The following is a 15,554-nucleotide window of genomic DNA, read 5'->3' on the forward strand; positions in this document are numbered from 1 at the left end:
TTAATGGGTGGTAAAATAAATTAGTGGATCAAAACCAACATTTAAAAAAATAAAATAGAATATAGAATAGAAAATATTAAGAACACATTGCACATAATAAAAGTTAAGAATTTGTTTGTTGGGGCTTCCCTGGTGGCTCAGTGGTTGGGAATCTGCCTGCCAATGCAGGGGACACGGGTTCGAGCCCTGGTCTGGGAAGATCCCACGTGCCGCGGAGCAACTGGGCCCGTGAGCCACAATTACTGAGCCTGCGCGTCTGGAGCCTGTGCTCCGCAACAAGAGAGGCCGCGATAGTGAGAAGCCCGTGCACCGCGATGAAGAGTGACCCCCGCTTGCCACAACTAGAGAAAGCCCTAGCACAGAAATGAAGACCCAACACAGCCATAAATAAATAAATTAAAAAAAAAAAAAAAGAATTCGTTTGTTAAATTTTTCAGTTACACATGTGTGTACATGTACAATTATAAACACACACACACACACACACACACACACACAGAGTGAGTATGACATAAAAGGCACAAAATCCACTGAGTTATCTCTGGCAAAGGCACACCCATTCCATGATATTCACATCACCACCAAGAGCTCACAATGCAGTGTTTTTATAGCCCTGCAATGGCTGCATGTGGAAGTGGGTCCATGGAGATGCAGGACTCCAAGGAAGTGGAATTCCAGAAGCAGAAGCAGAGATATGAGTCACAGCTTAAGAGTTAGAAGGGAGGAGTTCACTAAGGTGGCTAAGGAACAAAAGCAGATGTTGGCTTTACAAGCACTCTAGTATTCAGAACTACGAATATGAACAAAACCTGTATGTCATCTGATAAAATGTACTACTGAGTTTGCACCATGTAAATATGAAATCAGTCCATTAAGAGACTAACAACCAAATATTATGTAAGGATTCTGATTCACAAAGAACAAATGAAGATGACATTTTTGAGACAATCGGGGAAATCTGAATATGGATTGGGATTAGGTAATACCAAAATATTAGTGTTACTTTTGTCAGGCATGATAATGGTATTGTGGTTATATATGAAAATATCTATTTTTTTTAATGCAAACTGAATATGTAGGCACAAAATGACATGTCCTCTGGGCTTTGCTTTAAAATGCTCCAGTGAAGAAGCAAAGGGTAAGATAAATGAAACAAGTATGGCAAAATTTTCATAACTATTATATCTAGGTGAACAGCATATGGGAGTTCTTTATACTTTTGTCGCTATTTTCACGTGAGTTTGAAATTTTTCATAATAAGAAATTTTTCATAATAAAAAATTTTAGGTCATCTGGGCATCATTATTATCCTCAACAAACATTTAATGAGTACCTACTACGATTAAGATTCCTAGGTCCACAAAGACGTATAAGATACGGCCTCTATCCCTCAAAAACATTAATAATCTGCCCAGAGAGATTGGACTTATGCATATAAAGATAAATGACGTGCATTAGATGGCATATACTCAATGCCTTATGTAGGTAGTAAGTACAACAGTTCAGAGAAGAAAGCAACTGTTAGGCAGCTTCAAAGAGTAGGACTTCAAACTTACTACAATAATCAAGAGAGTATGGTACTAGCATAATGACAGACATACAGATCAGTGGAATAGAAATGAGAGTCCAAAGTAAACCCTTATCTTTACAGACAATTGATTTTCAACAAGGGTGCCAAGACAATTCAATGTGAAAAGAACAGTCTTTTTAATAAATGGTGCTTAGACAATTGGATATCCATTTGCAAAAGAATGAAGCTGGACTCCTACCTCACACCATACACAAAAATTAATTCAAAATGGATGAAAGGCCTAAACATGAGAGCCAAAACTTTAAAACTCCTAAACAAAAACATAGAAGTAAATATTTGTGAACCTTGGTTAGACAATGGTTTCTTAGATATGACACTAAAGCTACAAGTGACAAAAGAAAACAATTAGATAAATTGGACTTCATCAAAATTTAAAACTTTTACGTTTCAAAGAATACTATCAAGAAAGCTAAAACACAACCAACAGAATGGAAGAAAATATTTGCAAATCATACATCTGATAAGAAACATATCCAGAATATATAAAGAACTCCTACTACTCAACAAAAAAAACACAAATAATCCAATTTTATTTTTATTTTATTTTACTTTTTGTGTCCCTCTCTTCATCAAGCCCAGTTCATAGTTGTCACATATTTTCTATGGAAATTTTTAAATAACTAAGAGACTTGAAGAGACATTCCTCCAAAGAAGATACTACAAATGGCCAATAAATATATGAAAGGATACTCAGTGTCATTAGTCATTAGGGAAATGCAAATCAAAACTACAATGAGATCCCACTTTATACCCCCTAGGGAACTAAAACCACAAAGATGACAATGACAAATGCTGGCAAGGGATGTGGAAAAACTGGAACCCTCATACATGCTGGTAAGAATGTAAATGGTACAGCCACTTTAGAAAACAGTTTGGCAGTTCCTCAGAAAGTTAAATATAGAGATATCATACGACTCAGCAATTCTACTTCCAGGTATACGCCCAAGAGACTAAGAGTGTATGTTCACACAAAAACTTGTACATGAATATTCATAGCAGCATTATCTATAACAGTCAAAAAGTAGAAACAACCCAAATGTCCAACAACTGATAAATGGATAAATAAAACATGGTATATCCGTAAACAAAATAGTATTTGGCAATAATAAGGAATGAAGTACCGATACTACAACATGGATGAACCTTGAAAACATTACGTTAAAAGAAAGAAGCCAGATATAAAAGAATACATATTATATTGCATTTATATGAAATGTCCAGAATAGGCAAATCCATAGAGACATAAAACAGATTAGTTGTTGCCAGGGATTGGAGGGGTGGGGCATAGAGAGTGACTGTTAATGGGTAAAGGGTTACTTTTGGGGGAGTGATGAAAATGTTATAAAATTAGAAAGTGATGACGGTTGCATAACTCTGTGAATATATTAAAAAGCAATGAATTGTACACTTTAAAAGGGTAGATTTTATGTTATGTGATTTATATCTTAATAAAGCTGTTTAAAAAAACAAGCAAACCTGTAATAAAAGCTTTTTTTTTTAAAGTAAAACTTGAACTAGGATAAGGAAGCAAAGTAAGATTTGTAGAGGAGGAGAAGAAGGTAGGGAAACTGTTCCAAGTAAAGAGGATAGCATGAACTGGGGCTCAAATGTGGAAATGTACATGGCATGTTCAAGAAATAAATTATAATGTATGTTTTTGTATAGGGAAGTAATGGTAAATAATGCTAGTGATATCTACAGATAGGAAAAGACGATAAATGTGTACAGGAAAATACTGGACTAGAGAGATTTGAACTGTAAACCAAACCTATCTAATGAAATTATAATGCATGCTAACTGATATGCCTAAGTAAAATAAAGAAGCCCAGGACATACACTTTTTGATTTTATATAGGCATAAGCAAGATTAAAAATAACTGAACAACTTCTAAGAAGTGCCTCTGGTTTCTATTCTGTAGGTTAGAAGTATCAAGTATCAAATATCAAATAAGATGATGAACAAACGACTTAACTTTCAATAGTAAACTTACCAGATCTTCAGGAGTTGCCCGATGAACTGTTAGATCAGTTACAGTGTTCTGCAAAAAAAAAAAAAGGATGAACTTTCTTTAAAAAGCAAAAGGTTTCTTACAAAATATTAGTATATGCTGAATTTTAATGGCTGAAAATGGATTCAAAATCCTGAGACCAAAAAGTCTTTCCTTGAGAATTAAATTCTCAATTTAAATATTAACATGGATTACTTTTAGGTGTCTTGTAGAAAATAACTGACTATTTTTAAGTGTCTCACAGAAATTAAGCACCAAATTCACCAAGCAAGCATACGTTATATTAAAATAATGAAAACAACCGGGTAGTACATAATTCAAAAAGTAGAGGTTCAATTTGTGCCCATGCCAACACCTTAAACATAGAACCTATCATAATGAGAGACAAATTTTGAGGGTATTGTATAATTTCATAAAATGTGAAAACAGTCACTCAAGTAAAAAGGCACTAAACCAAAAGGCAGGGCTTCCACATTGCACAACTCAGGTGGTTCTGTTGATATCACAGGCCATGTAAATAGTGCCCCTTGGAATTGTGCAGTGCACAGCCTGCACAGCTCTGAGTAGCAGCCCTGCAATTTGGTCCTTTCCAAAATGACTTCAGCCATTTGTGTTATACAGATTTGGTAAGGCAGGGAAAAAAGCAATGTAGACTTTTAATTCTAAGAGAAATATACAGAACTGAGCCTAGTGAAATAGCTTCTGATGTATTCAGAGACTTAACCTTTGGGCCATAGTTTGTATTTAGCTCAAGTCTTTTATATACTAAAACTGTTATTCCTTCCATATTGATTTAGAAAAGTATAAGATACAACAGTAAGATCATGAGAATTGTTTTTTTGTTTGTTTTTTGGGGGGTTTTCCTGGCCATGCCACGTGGCTTATGGGATCTTAGTTCCCCGACCAGGGATTGAACCTGGGCCTTCAGCAGTGAAAGTGCCAAGTCCCAACCACTGGACCATGAGGGAATTCCCGAGAATTGTTTTTAATAATCATAATAAAAATTTAGGCATATAAGTGATATGATTGGAATTAGCTTTCATGGGAGAAAATATAATTTCATTTATACTACTATTGCTTAAAACTACAGGTGACTCTTGAACAACATGGGTTTGAACACAGGTCCACTTATGTGTCGATATTTTTCAATACATACTACAGTGTGACACAATCCACAGTTGGCTGAATCCATGGATGCAAATCCACAGATACAGAGGGCCAACTGTAAAGTTATACGTGGATTTTCGACTGTGCAGAGGGTCGGTGCCCCTAACCCCCATGTTGTTCAAGGGTCAACTGTATTTTCTTCTGAAATTGCCTTTAAATCTAATTTACAAGCCATTTCAGAAAATGCCTCAATATTTTCATCAAAACAGTATTATTCAGTTGATCTCTCCTTCCTCATTTACCATTCACACCAAATGAGCTATAACTACTTTCAAGTTCCATCTACCTTCAGAAAACAAAGTTTTTTCCACCACTGGAGATAATATAAAGTAAATGAGGAAGGTTCTGAATGCAATTTCAAATAATGGTTTTCAATTATGTTTTAAGCAACAGCAGCATAGCAAAATAAATATGGAACTTCCCAAAGTAACCACTCTGAAGGGGACAACTTATGTTATCATCTTTTCATGATAACATAATGTTAACATTATGATAACATAAATGTTAAGGTGTATTTTTTCACCTTTTAATCAGTATCATTACCTTAGAGTCATATCCTTATACTATTTTATAGCCAATCACATGGCAACAAAGCAATCTAAACATAGAGAAATCCCCCTGCCCCACTTTCTAAGGCTGTCAGTTTGCCCAGGATACCTGGCTAAGGTGGCTGGCCACAACCCAGAAGGTTCTAAGTCCAAAAGAATCCCTAAGATCCAAACTAGTCCCTGACCAGTTAATCTTCACAACAGAAAGTAAAAGTACCCAAAGTCTCATGGTCCAAACCAAAGTACCCAACTCCAAAAGATAAAAATCCCCTTGATAATACCAAGTGGTAGTCCGGGTAGGAGCCAGGGATCATGTCTCAGATACCTGAGACCTGTCTTACATCTTACGAGAACCTCTGTACTGAAACTGACAAATCTCTGGAGATGAGCAAAAAACAATTTGAGGGGTAAGAGAGCAAGGATCTCCCACTTTTTCAGTCAAAAATGCCACTCACATGATTATGACATCACAGATTGCTATGGGCAAATCTAAAATATGTACCCAAAAATTTCAGATTTCAGGTTAACTAGAGTTGCCTTAAAGCAGTGAGTTCTCAAAGTAGAGGTGAGGGACTTTTTAAAAACACACTCCCCACCCACTTAAGATTTCAGGGTTTTTTTGTTTTTTTTTTTTTTTAAAGGAGAGAAGAGAAAGGAAATCCCTTCTCTTCTTTTCTTTTTTTAATTAATTTATTTTTGGCTGTGTTGGGTCTTCCTTTCTGTGCGAGGGCTTTCTCTAGTTGTGGCAAGCGGGGGCCACTCTTCATCGCAGTGCGCGGGCCTCTCACTGTTGCGGCCTCTCTTGTTGCAGAGCACAGGCTCCAGATGCACAGGCTCAGTAGTTGTGGCTCACGGCCCTAGTTGCTCCACGGCATGTGGGATCTTCCCAGACCAGGGCTCGAACCCGTGTCCCCTACATTGGTAGGCAGATTCTCAACCACTGCGCCACCAGGGAAGCCCCAAGATTTCAGTTCTTAAAAAGAGGTAGAGCTATAGCTTCAACATGCATATTTTTAAAAAATTCCCCAAAGGCATCTGCTCTTCCCTCCAAGACCTAGGATATGGGATTGGCCAAAAAGTTCATTCGGTTAATGAATACGTTGTTCAATAAAGCTCTTGGTGAAAATGAAAAATGTCTTTTATTTTTACTTAAAACGAAACAAACGTTTTGGCCAACCCAATAACATGCCCAGAAACCCATTCCACCATATCGCATGCTAAGCCCCATTCAGAGCACCATCCTGAGTGACTAAGGCCATGTCATCACATTTATTCCTTCCATGTAACGTTATACCATGTATTATCCCACCTAGACTTACATCCCATTCTTGCTTTACTGACATTTTCTTCTTCTTTACTTTCAGTGCTTTCCTTCCTCCTCCACGGGGACCGTAACGGTTCACTCTGACAAATGACATCTAGGAGTAATAATCATATCAAATTTTAAAAATACATGAAAAACTACTAATTAATCATCACCAGAGAGGGAAAAAGATATCTAAGAAAATAAATTTTAAAACATCAGAGAGGGCTTCCCTGGTGGTGCAGTGGTTGAGAGTCTGCCTGCTGATGCAGGGGACACAGGTTCGTGCCCCGGTCCGGGAAGATCCCACATGCCGCGGAGCGGCTGGGCCCGTGAGCCATGGCTGCTGAGCCTGCGCGTCCGGAGCCTGTGCTCCGCAAGGGAGAGGCCACAACAGTGAAAGGCCCGCGTACCGCAAAAAAAAAAAAAAAAAAAAATCAGAGAACTTTAAGTATACTGAAAGGAACAGGCTACCAAAAGACTTGGTTCTTTCAATTCATAATTATTAGAAAGTTGATACTGATAACTATGATAAAAGAGGTTTCAAATCAACAAATTAAATATATGTGATTAATAAAGAACCCTAGGAATGAAGCAAGTATGACCTAAGGCAGAGATCTATCTGACAGCAGTCATAAGCATTGTCACCTGTTACACAAATTCGCAATGAATAGAGGAAATGTCAATCACATGTGAACAACGTGAATGTAAGAGAAGGAGAGCAAGAGATAGTTGGGGTTCTTTTTTAAGCATCTAACACTCAAAATCACTACCAGACACATACGTACTTACCTTAAAATAAAGGTGGCTAAAGTTTAGAGAATGAATGAGTTATGATACGATCTCTAGTATATTTTTCACATAATACTCAATGGGGGTGATTATTGATACTAAACTAGAATATGAAAATGGCCAACAGTTGCTTGGCACTTTTAAAATGCAATGCTAAGGACATTAGACTAAACATCATACAAAATTAGAAAAAGACTCACAGAGCCTGAACACTAGGATTTGAGGATACACATATGCTTTTTAAAAAGCAACACATATACATGACTCCAATTCCAGAACTTCTTTAACACCTAAATAATTACAGAACTTTCCAGCTGACCCCCTTACTCCAAACTATCCTAAAACAAAGACTCTAGTATCTTCCTTAAGTACATCTTTGAAAAAAATCATTTAGTCTACTGTGAAAAAAGATGACTAAATGCAAGTATTTCTCAGGAATTGGCCCTCTGTCCTATAACTCTTAGCAACCACATTCACTCTTTAAGCATGGTATCTAATTTCAGAACGTACAATCCAGCAAAGGAGATAAGTCACATACAAGTTAGAGAATAACATTTAAGTGTTATAGTGATGGTGATGATGGCGACGATGACAACAGTGGTGGTGGTTATAATGATGGAATTAGCTACTAAGTACTTTCTTCAAGCCACGTACTGTTCTAAACTCTTCCCATATATTATCTCCTTTAATCCTCACACTAATCCCATGAAGTATTTACTATTTGTTACTCACTTTACAGATGAGAAAACGAAGGGACAAAGAGTTAACTGACTGGGAAGGTCACACAGTAAATTGCAGAGCCATATGTGCCATTTTAAAAGATATGGAATGGAATAGAACCAAGAGTCCAAAACAAAACTTTAAACTTATGGGCAGTTTATATTCAACAGGGGTGCCAAGAAACAATTCAATGGGGAAAGAACAGTCTTTTAAATTAATGGTGCTGGGGCAACTGGATATCCATATGAAAAAGAATGAAGTAAGACCCCCTACCTCACAACATGTAAAAAAAAATTAACTTAAAATGAATCACAGACTTAAATGTAAGAGCTAAAAGTACAAAACTCCTAGAAGATAACATAAGCATAAATCTTCATGAACCTTGGGTTAAGCAATGGTTTCTCAGAAATGACACTAAAAACACAAGCAACCAAAAAAAAATAAATTGGACTCCATCAAAATTTAAAACTTCTGTGCTTCAAAGGACACCATCAAGAAAGTGAAGAGACAACCAAAAGAATGAGAGAAAACATTTGCAAATCATGTATCTAATAAGTAACTTGTATCCAGAATATATAAAGAACTCTTACAACTCAACAACAAAAAATCCAATTTTAAAATGGCTAAGGGGGCTTCCCTGGTGGCACAGTGGTTAAGAATCCGCCTGCCAATGCAGGGGACACAGGTTTGAGCCCTGGTCCGGGAAGATCCCACATGCCATAGAGCAACTAAGCCTGTGCGCCAAAACTACTGAGCCTGCACTCTAGAGTGCGCAAGCCACAACTACTGAGCCCATGTGCCACAACTACTGAAGCCTGCATGCCTAGAGCCCATGCTCCGCAACAAGAGAAGCCACTGCAATGAGAAGCCTGCACACCACAACGAAGAGTAGCCCCTACTCGGTGCAACTAGAGAAAACCCACGCGCAGCAATGAAGACCTAATGCCGCCAAAAACAAATTTTAAATTTTTTTTAAAAAAGAAAGAAAAAATAAATAAATAAAATGGCTAAGGGATTTGAATACACATTTCCCCAAAGAAGATACTACAAATGGCCAATAAACATGTGAAGAGATGTTCAAGATCACCAGTCATAAAACGCAAATCAAAACCATAATGAGATATACCTTACACCCACCAGGATGGTTATAATCAAAAAGATGTAAATAACAAGCTTTGGCAAGAATGTGGAGAAACTGGAATCCCTATATATCACTAGCGGGAGTGTGAAATGGCACAGCCACTTTGGAAAACAGTTTGGCAGTTCCTAAAAAAGTTAAACACAGAGTTACTACATGACTCAGCAATTCTAGTCCCACATATATAGCTGAAAGAATTGAAAACTTATGTCCACACAAAAATTTGGACATGAATGTTCATAGCAACATTATTCTTAATAGACAAAAAGTGTAAACATCCCAAATATCCACTAACTGAAGAAGGGATAAATAAAATATTGTATATTCATATTCTGTAATATTATTTAGCAATAATAAGGAATGAAGTACTGACACATGCTACAACATGGATGAACCTTGAAAATATTATGCTAAGAGAAAGAAGCCAGACACCAAAGGTCATAAATTATATGATTCCATTTATATGAAATGTCCAGGATAGGCAAGTCCATAAAGACATAAAGTAAATTAGTGGTTGGGAGGGTCTGGGGGGAGGAGGAAATGGAGAGCCACTGCTAATGGGTACAGGGTTTCTTTTGGCGGTGATGAAAATGTCCTGGAATTAGATAGTTGTGATGGTTGCAAAACTGTAAATATACTAAAAAACTCTAAACTGTATACTTTTAAAGGGCTAAATTTTATGGTCTGTGAGTTATATCTCAACAATGCTGTTATAAAAAAAGATATGGAAAAATATAATGGTTATTCAAAAAAGCTTTCTTATGTATTTTACTCTTTAACCACTTAGATCTTCGATTTACTTGGCAGAAACAAAGGGGAATCATAAAATGTCAGTATATCTAAATGATGAATTATGTATTCATTAAAATTACATTATGAAGAACGTAGGAAAATACACAGAAAGTTCAGTGTAAAAAGTAGAATACAGGGGCTTCCCTGGTGGCGCAGTGGTTGAGAGTCCGCCTGCCGATGCAGGGGACACGGGTTCGTGCCCCGGGCCGGGAAGATCCCACATGCTGCGGAGCGGCTGGGCCCGTGAGCCATGGCCGCTGAGCCTGCGCGTCCGGAGCCTGTGCTCCGCAACGGGAGAGGCCACAACAGTGAGAGGCCCGCATAATGCAAAAAAAAAAAAAGAAAAGTAGAATACAGAACTGCGCATATAGTATATTCTCATGATGTTAATACACACACAATACTAATAAAGCACTTACCTGTGCTAAAAGCTTCACATTTAATCCCACAACCCGATGAGGCACATACTATCCTGAGACACACTAGAGCATAGTAGTTAAGAGTACAGTCTAAAACCAGACTGTCTGGGTTCACATCCCAGCTCTGCCACTAGCTGTAAAATGGAACGAATTAAATGCACAAGGTGCTCAGAACCCCTGCCTAGCACACCCTAAGTTCTACTTAAGGATTACTAATGATTATGTCAGCAACAATTATTAACCCCCTTTCCCAAATGAGAAAACTGGTGCTTTTGAGATATTGCTCCAAGTCACAGAAATAATAATGCACAGAGCTGGGAGCTGACACTCAAAATCAGATCTGACTAATTATGACTAATTATAATAAAGCACATTCTAGAAAACATTACTAGAATTAAGTTATCTTTGGTTGGTTCTATATTTTCCAAACTTTCTACAATGAACTCATGTTACTCTTAAAATACTTTATTTCAAGTTATTTAAAATATTATACTTTTCCACCGCCTCAATTCTGAAAAACCATCCCTGAATCTGAAGTACGCAAAGGTTAAGTTCACAATGGTGTAACAAAGCTGCTATCCCATCTCTGACCTTCCCTTCACCAACAAACTTCATGAAGGAGAGGCCTATTTAAGCACTTATATTTACTAAGCCCCAGTTATACTTCAAACTTTTATAACACAGGAACCACCTATGCACGGAAAAGTGTTCTCTTAAACATCACCAGTAAAGGTGACCGTATTTTTCTTGACCAAAGATCAGACTTCGTGGTCTAACGAAGGGATTTTGTGCCACTTACAGGAACCAGGTATCATAAGGGAGCTATAGTTTACATGCTGAAATGTGAGACTATAAAGATAGTCTGATGGTTTACAGTGCCAAGATGTCAAATAATAAAATTAGCATAACCCAGAAAATCTAGGCTCGTTGGGAGAAAATCTAAAATACTAATAGCTTCCTAATTGCTAAAATTATTGGTCCCTTATTTCTCAGGCCCTTTCCATCTCTAGAGATGCCCACTCCTGGAAGCTCGCCCCTCCCTTGGCTTCCATAACACTCTTTCTCCTGGTTTCTCTCCTATTCTTTTCTCCTTTTCAGGCTAAGACAATATTCACATACTATGTAGTCAAGGATCTTCACTCAGTTCTATCCCAGTCTTCTTTTCTTTCCATTGGACACCCTCTCTCTTTGTCCAGTAATTGTTTTTGAGAGTCTACCACATGCTAGGCACTGGCCGGGCACTGGAGATACGATAGTAAACAAGTCTAATATGGCACCAGCTCTCATGGAGCTTACTTTCTAGATCACCGCGGGGAATTCACATCTTCCCTTAGTGATCTCACCTACTCCCTTGAGCAAAGCTATCAACGTACTGGGAACACAAATACACTGTGAAAGTTAGTCCCAAATCAAGGATGCACACCTTTCCTCAAAACACCTAACGCTCATTTCCAACTGGCTTCTGTGCACATCTCTCAAATATCTCAAATACAGTATGGCCAATATACAGCTTAGCATCCATGCCCCCTCCCCACCAATGTCTAGTTCTTGATATATAACTGGCTTGCTCAGTAAATGTCTGCTGCATAACACTGAAGTACAGAATTACCTTTCTTCCAGTTGCTCCAGTTTAAAACCTTAGCATCACCTTCTCTCCCTTCTTGTCTCAAAGCTAATCAGACACCAGAATCTATTCATTCTTTCCCTCAAACATCTCTCTCATGTCCCCCTTTTTTCATCTCTACTATGAATGTTCTTGTCCAGGTTCTCATTATTTCCCCTAATTAATCTTCCTTTCACTCATTCACTCTCCTACTTCATCATCCATCTATTATTTCAACAAGTATTTTGAAAGCACCTGCCAAGAGCTTGGCACCAGATACAGCAAGAAAGTAGAATAACTCTGGACCCTCAAAGAGCTTAGCTTGTCCGACCGCAATTAAATAAGGAATTGCAATAAAAGGCTAACGTTGGAAGTAAATTCAGTGTCATAGAAATACCTATCTTACTCTACACAGTGAGAAAAGGCCACCTCCTCCCTCTAATTCCCCTAAAAATATTGAAGCTGAGAGCAGAACTATGAATAAAAGTTAGAAGCTGGGGAAAAAATGCTCCAGGTCGGGGTCGGGGGAGGGCACTTACAAAGGGTTTGAGAGGTTCAGTTTGACTAACAAAGATTTGAGAGGGTAGGAAGGCTAGAAAAAGGATAAAAAAGAAAGGCAGAGGCCAGATAATGGCCTTGTGAGCCACAGCAATTTGAACACTAACCTAAAGACCTATAGGAAGCCACTGAAGTGTTTTAAGCAAGGTCAGTTACGATGGGATTTAGTAAAACCACTCTGGCTAGTGGAAAATTGATCAAAGGGAAACAAGACCTCTTTCCAAACACTATCCCTCCAATCACTCCTACCCAGATATATGGATAGAGGATAGCTCTCAAAACTTTACTTCCTTCCTCAAACGATTTTAACAGCGCTCCCCTGCAGAGAGGAATCCAGCTTAGCTCGGCACTCCGACAATCTCTCCGCTCCGTGCGACCCAGCTGACCTTTCTTTGCAGTCATTTCTCCTCTCACATCTCCCACACATCCTAAAACAAAGCTCTCGCCTTCCCATACAGTTCCAGCCGTTCCTTACGCTCTGCTTGGAACACCCGTCACACTTCCACTCCCTTTTCCACGGGGTTAACTCCCACTCACTCTTCAAAACTTTCAGGCGGGCCTTCCTGATAAACCCTTTCCTAACCTTCAAATCGACTTAAATGACCCTCCCTGTCCCCAAGTACCCCGGGTAGTTTGTCTCTCTCCCATGAGACCGGAAATTCCTTGAAAACTACATTAGGGTACCCCAATTTCTAGCTCTGCGCAAAAGTGCCCGAAAGCGGTGCGCACGCGCACACTCAGGATGCTCCTGGGAGAGCGCGCTAAACACAAACACACCCAGACAGGCATCCTGACACGCACACACACTCGCAAAACACATGGAGTCGCGGGTGCACTTTCTGTAGTAAGGATCCTCAACCCAGGCGCCTGGATCCCCAGGGAACAGAGAGGAAGACGCCACGACCGTTCGCCCCGCCCTGTAGCCCCTGTCCCTAAGATTCTGTGGGGCGGGCTGCAGGCCTCCGCCCCGTCATCGCAACCTGCCTTGCAGTTTCCTGACTGCTGCCTCCACCACGACTAAAACTCCAGGCTCCGGAATCGCCCGGCCGGACACAAGTTAACACAGCCCGCCGCTTCCGGGATGTTGCCGAGGTTACCGGAGCCCCGCCCCATTCCCTTGCGTACATCCGCCGAGGCCAGTGCGCAGGCGCCTCCCAAGATCTGGCTTACGCTATGAGATAAAAATGCTCTTGCGTGTCTTCCCTTGGCGCCCCCGGTCGGCAGGGTTCCGGGCATAGCTTTGGAGGATAGGCGTGTACCATTAGCCAGGTTCTTGTGAATTCTCGGAAAGCAAGATGTTGCTCCCCACACCAAACTTCACATGTCACACTTGCTTTCACCTCTGTGAAGATATTTTTATTCAAAAATATTTATTACTGGGCTTCTCTGGTGGCGCAGTGGTTGAGAATCTGCCTGCTAATGCAAGGGACACAGGTTCGAGCCCTGGTCTGGGAGGATCCCACATGCCGCGGAGCAACTAGGCCTGTGAGCCACAACTACTGAGCCTGCACGTCTGGAGCCTGTGCTCCACAACAAGAGAGGCCGCGATAGTGAGAGGCCCGCACACCGCGATGAAGAGTGGCCCCCGCTTGCCACAACTAGAGAAAGCCCTCGCACAGAAACGAAGACCCAACACAGCAAAATTAATTAATTAATTAATAAACTCCTACCCCCAACATCTTCTTAAAAAAAAAATAAAAAAAATTTTAAAAAATATTTATTACTACCTACCAATGTGCCGGAGACTATGTTATATTCAGCGGACTCTTAAAACAGGCGAAGTCCCTGTCCTCAGGAAGCTTACTGTGTAATAGCAAACAGTTACCAACAATACAAATGTCAAATTAAAACTCTGACAAGTGCTAACAATTAGTCATACTAACTAGATACTAAACTTACAGGGATATCTGAATTACTAGGAAAGCTGAAAAGCAAGGATGAGTAAATTACCAGGGACAGGTAAAGCCTTCCTGCAGAGGAAGCCACATATGCAAAGGTGTGTGGCAAGTGCAAGGGAGTGGAAGAAGTCCAGTACCTCTGGTGTTGGTGTAAGGAAGGCTGACCTAATTGGGCGGAGCCAAGACAGGCAAAGTTGCGTATCCCATGTTAAGATCTTCACAGACCATTTCACTGGAAAACAGAGTTAATTTGGTCCAATAATACAACCTCCTTCAGGTCCTGGTTTTCTACTGTTAAGACATACCCATACATGGGCCAGCAAATACACATTCAACACCTTCTAGATGCAAAGAACTGCCTTCTAATAGTTTCTTTCCACTCTGATTGAGGAAGTTTGATGTAGTTATATTCAACGGTCAGTCAATATAATCATCCCCTGCATACATCTTCAACTCCCTGCCCCTCTCTGAGTTACTGTAAACTTGGCAAAACCACAAACCTGGCCATTTCAACACTGTATTTACTAAGTGCCTGAACCCTTCCAGATAAAACTGGAAGGAGAAAAACACTCAGCCATGCTGACTTTAAATTCATGATAACTAATTTTAAGCGGGCCTTTAAAAATGACTGAAGACCACAGTACCGTTCCCTGCTCTATTAATTCTCCTACCCTCCCAAATGACAGCTTTATACCTTCTCTCATGCTCAACATCTCTTCCTCTGTCCTCAGTCTCAGCCAGTGACCTTGCTCCCTACTTCATTGACAACACTGAAGCAATCTGAAGAGAACATCCATAAGCTCTCATCACTAATTCAATCCTCCTATCAGCATCGTTGCCCACCAACCTGCCTTCCAGAAGCTCAACAAAATCCAAACACGAGAAACATGAAGAACATTACATCAAGGTACATAATAACCAAATTCAGTGATAAAGAAAAAACTCTGAAAAGCAGCCAGAGGGAAGACATTACAGAGGAACAAAAATAAGGATAACATCATATTTCTCATCAGAAC

At 39.5% G+C, this 15,554-nt stretch overlaps 1 protein-coding gene across 2 annotated transcripts in view; it reads right to left on the reverse strand.

The window, feature by feature from the left end:
- SPICE1 (spindle and centriole associated protein 1) overlaps positions 1-13,734 on the reverse strand; it is a 62,081-nt gene extending 48,347 nt beyond the window's left edge. For both annotated transcript variants that reach the window (XM_022551983.2, XM_089910542.1), the window contains exons 1-3: positions 13,625-13,734; positions 6,635-6,733; positions 3,583-3,630 (exon numbers count right to left, since the gene is read on the reverse strand). In XM_022551983.2, coding sequence (XP_022407691.1) covers positions 3,583-3,630; positions 6,635-6,733 — 147 coding nt within the window. In that variant the 5' untranslated portion in view covers positions 13,625-13,734. The remainder of the gene's footprint in view (positions 1-3,582; positions 3,631-6,634; positions 6,734-13,624) is intronic.
- Between the last annotated feature and the right edge of the window lie 1,820 nt (positions 13,735-15,554).

The sequence above is a fragment of the Delphinapterus leucas genome, chromosome 4, assembly GCF_059928025.1.
Source record: "Delphinapterus leucas isolate spDelLeu-1000000601 "Yukka" chromosome 4, BTC_Dleu_Yukka2, whole genome shotgun sequence".
In the NCBI taxonomy this organism is placed as follows: Eukaryota; Metazoa; Chordata; class Mammalia; order Artiodactyla; family Monodontidae; genus Delphinapterus; species Delphinapterus leucas.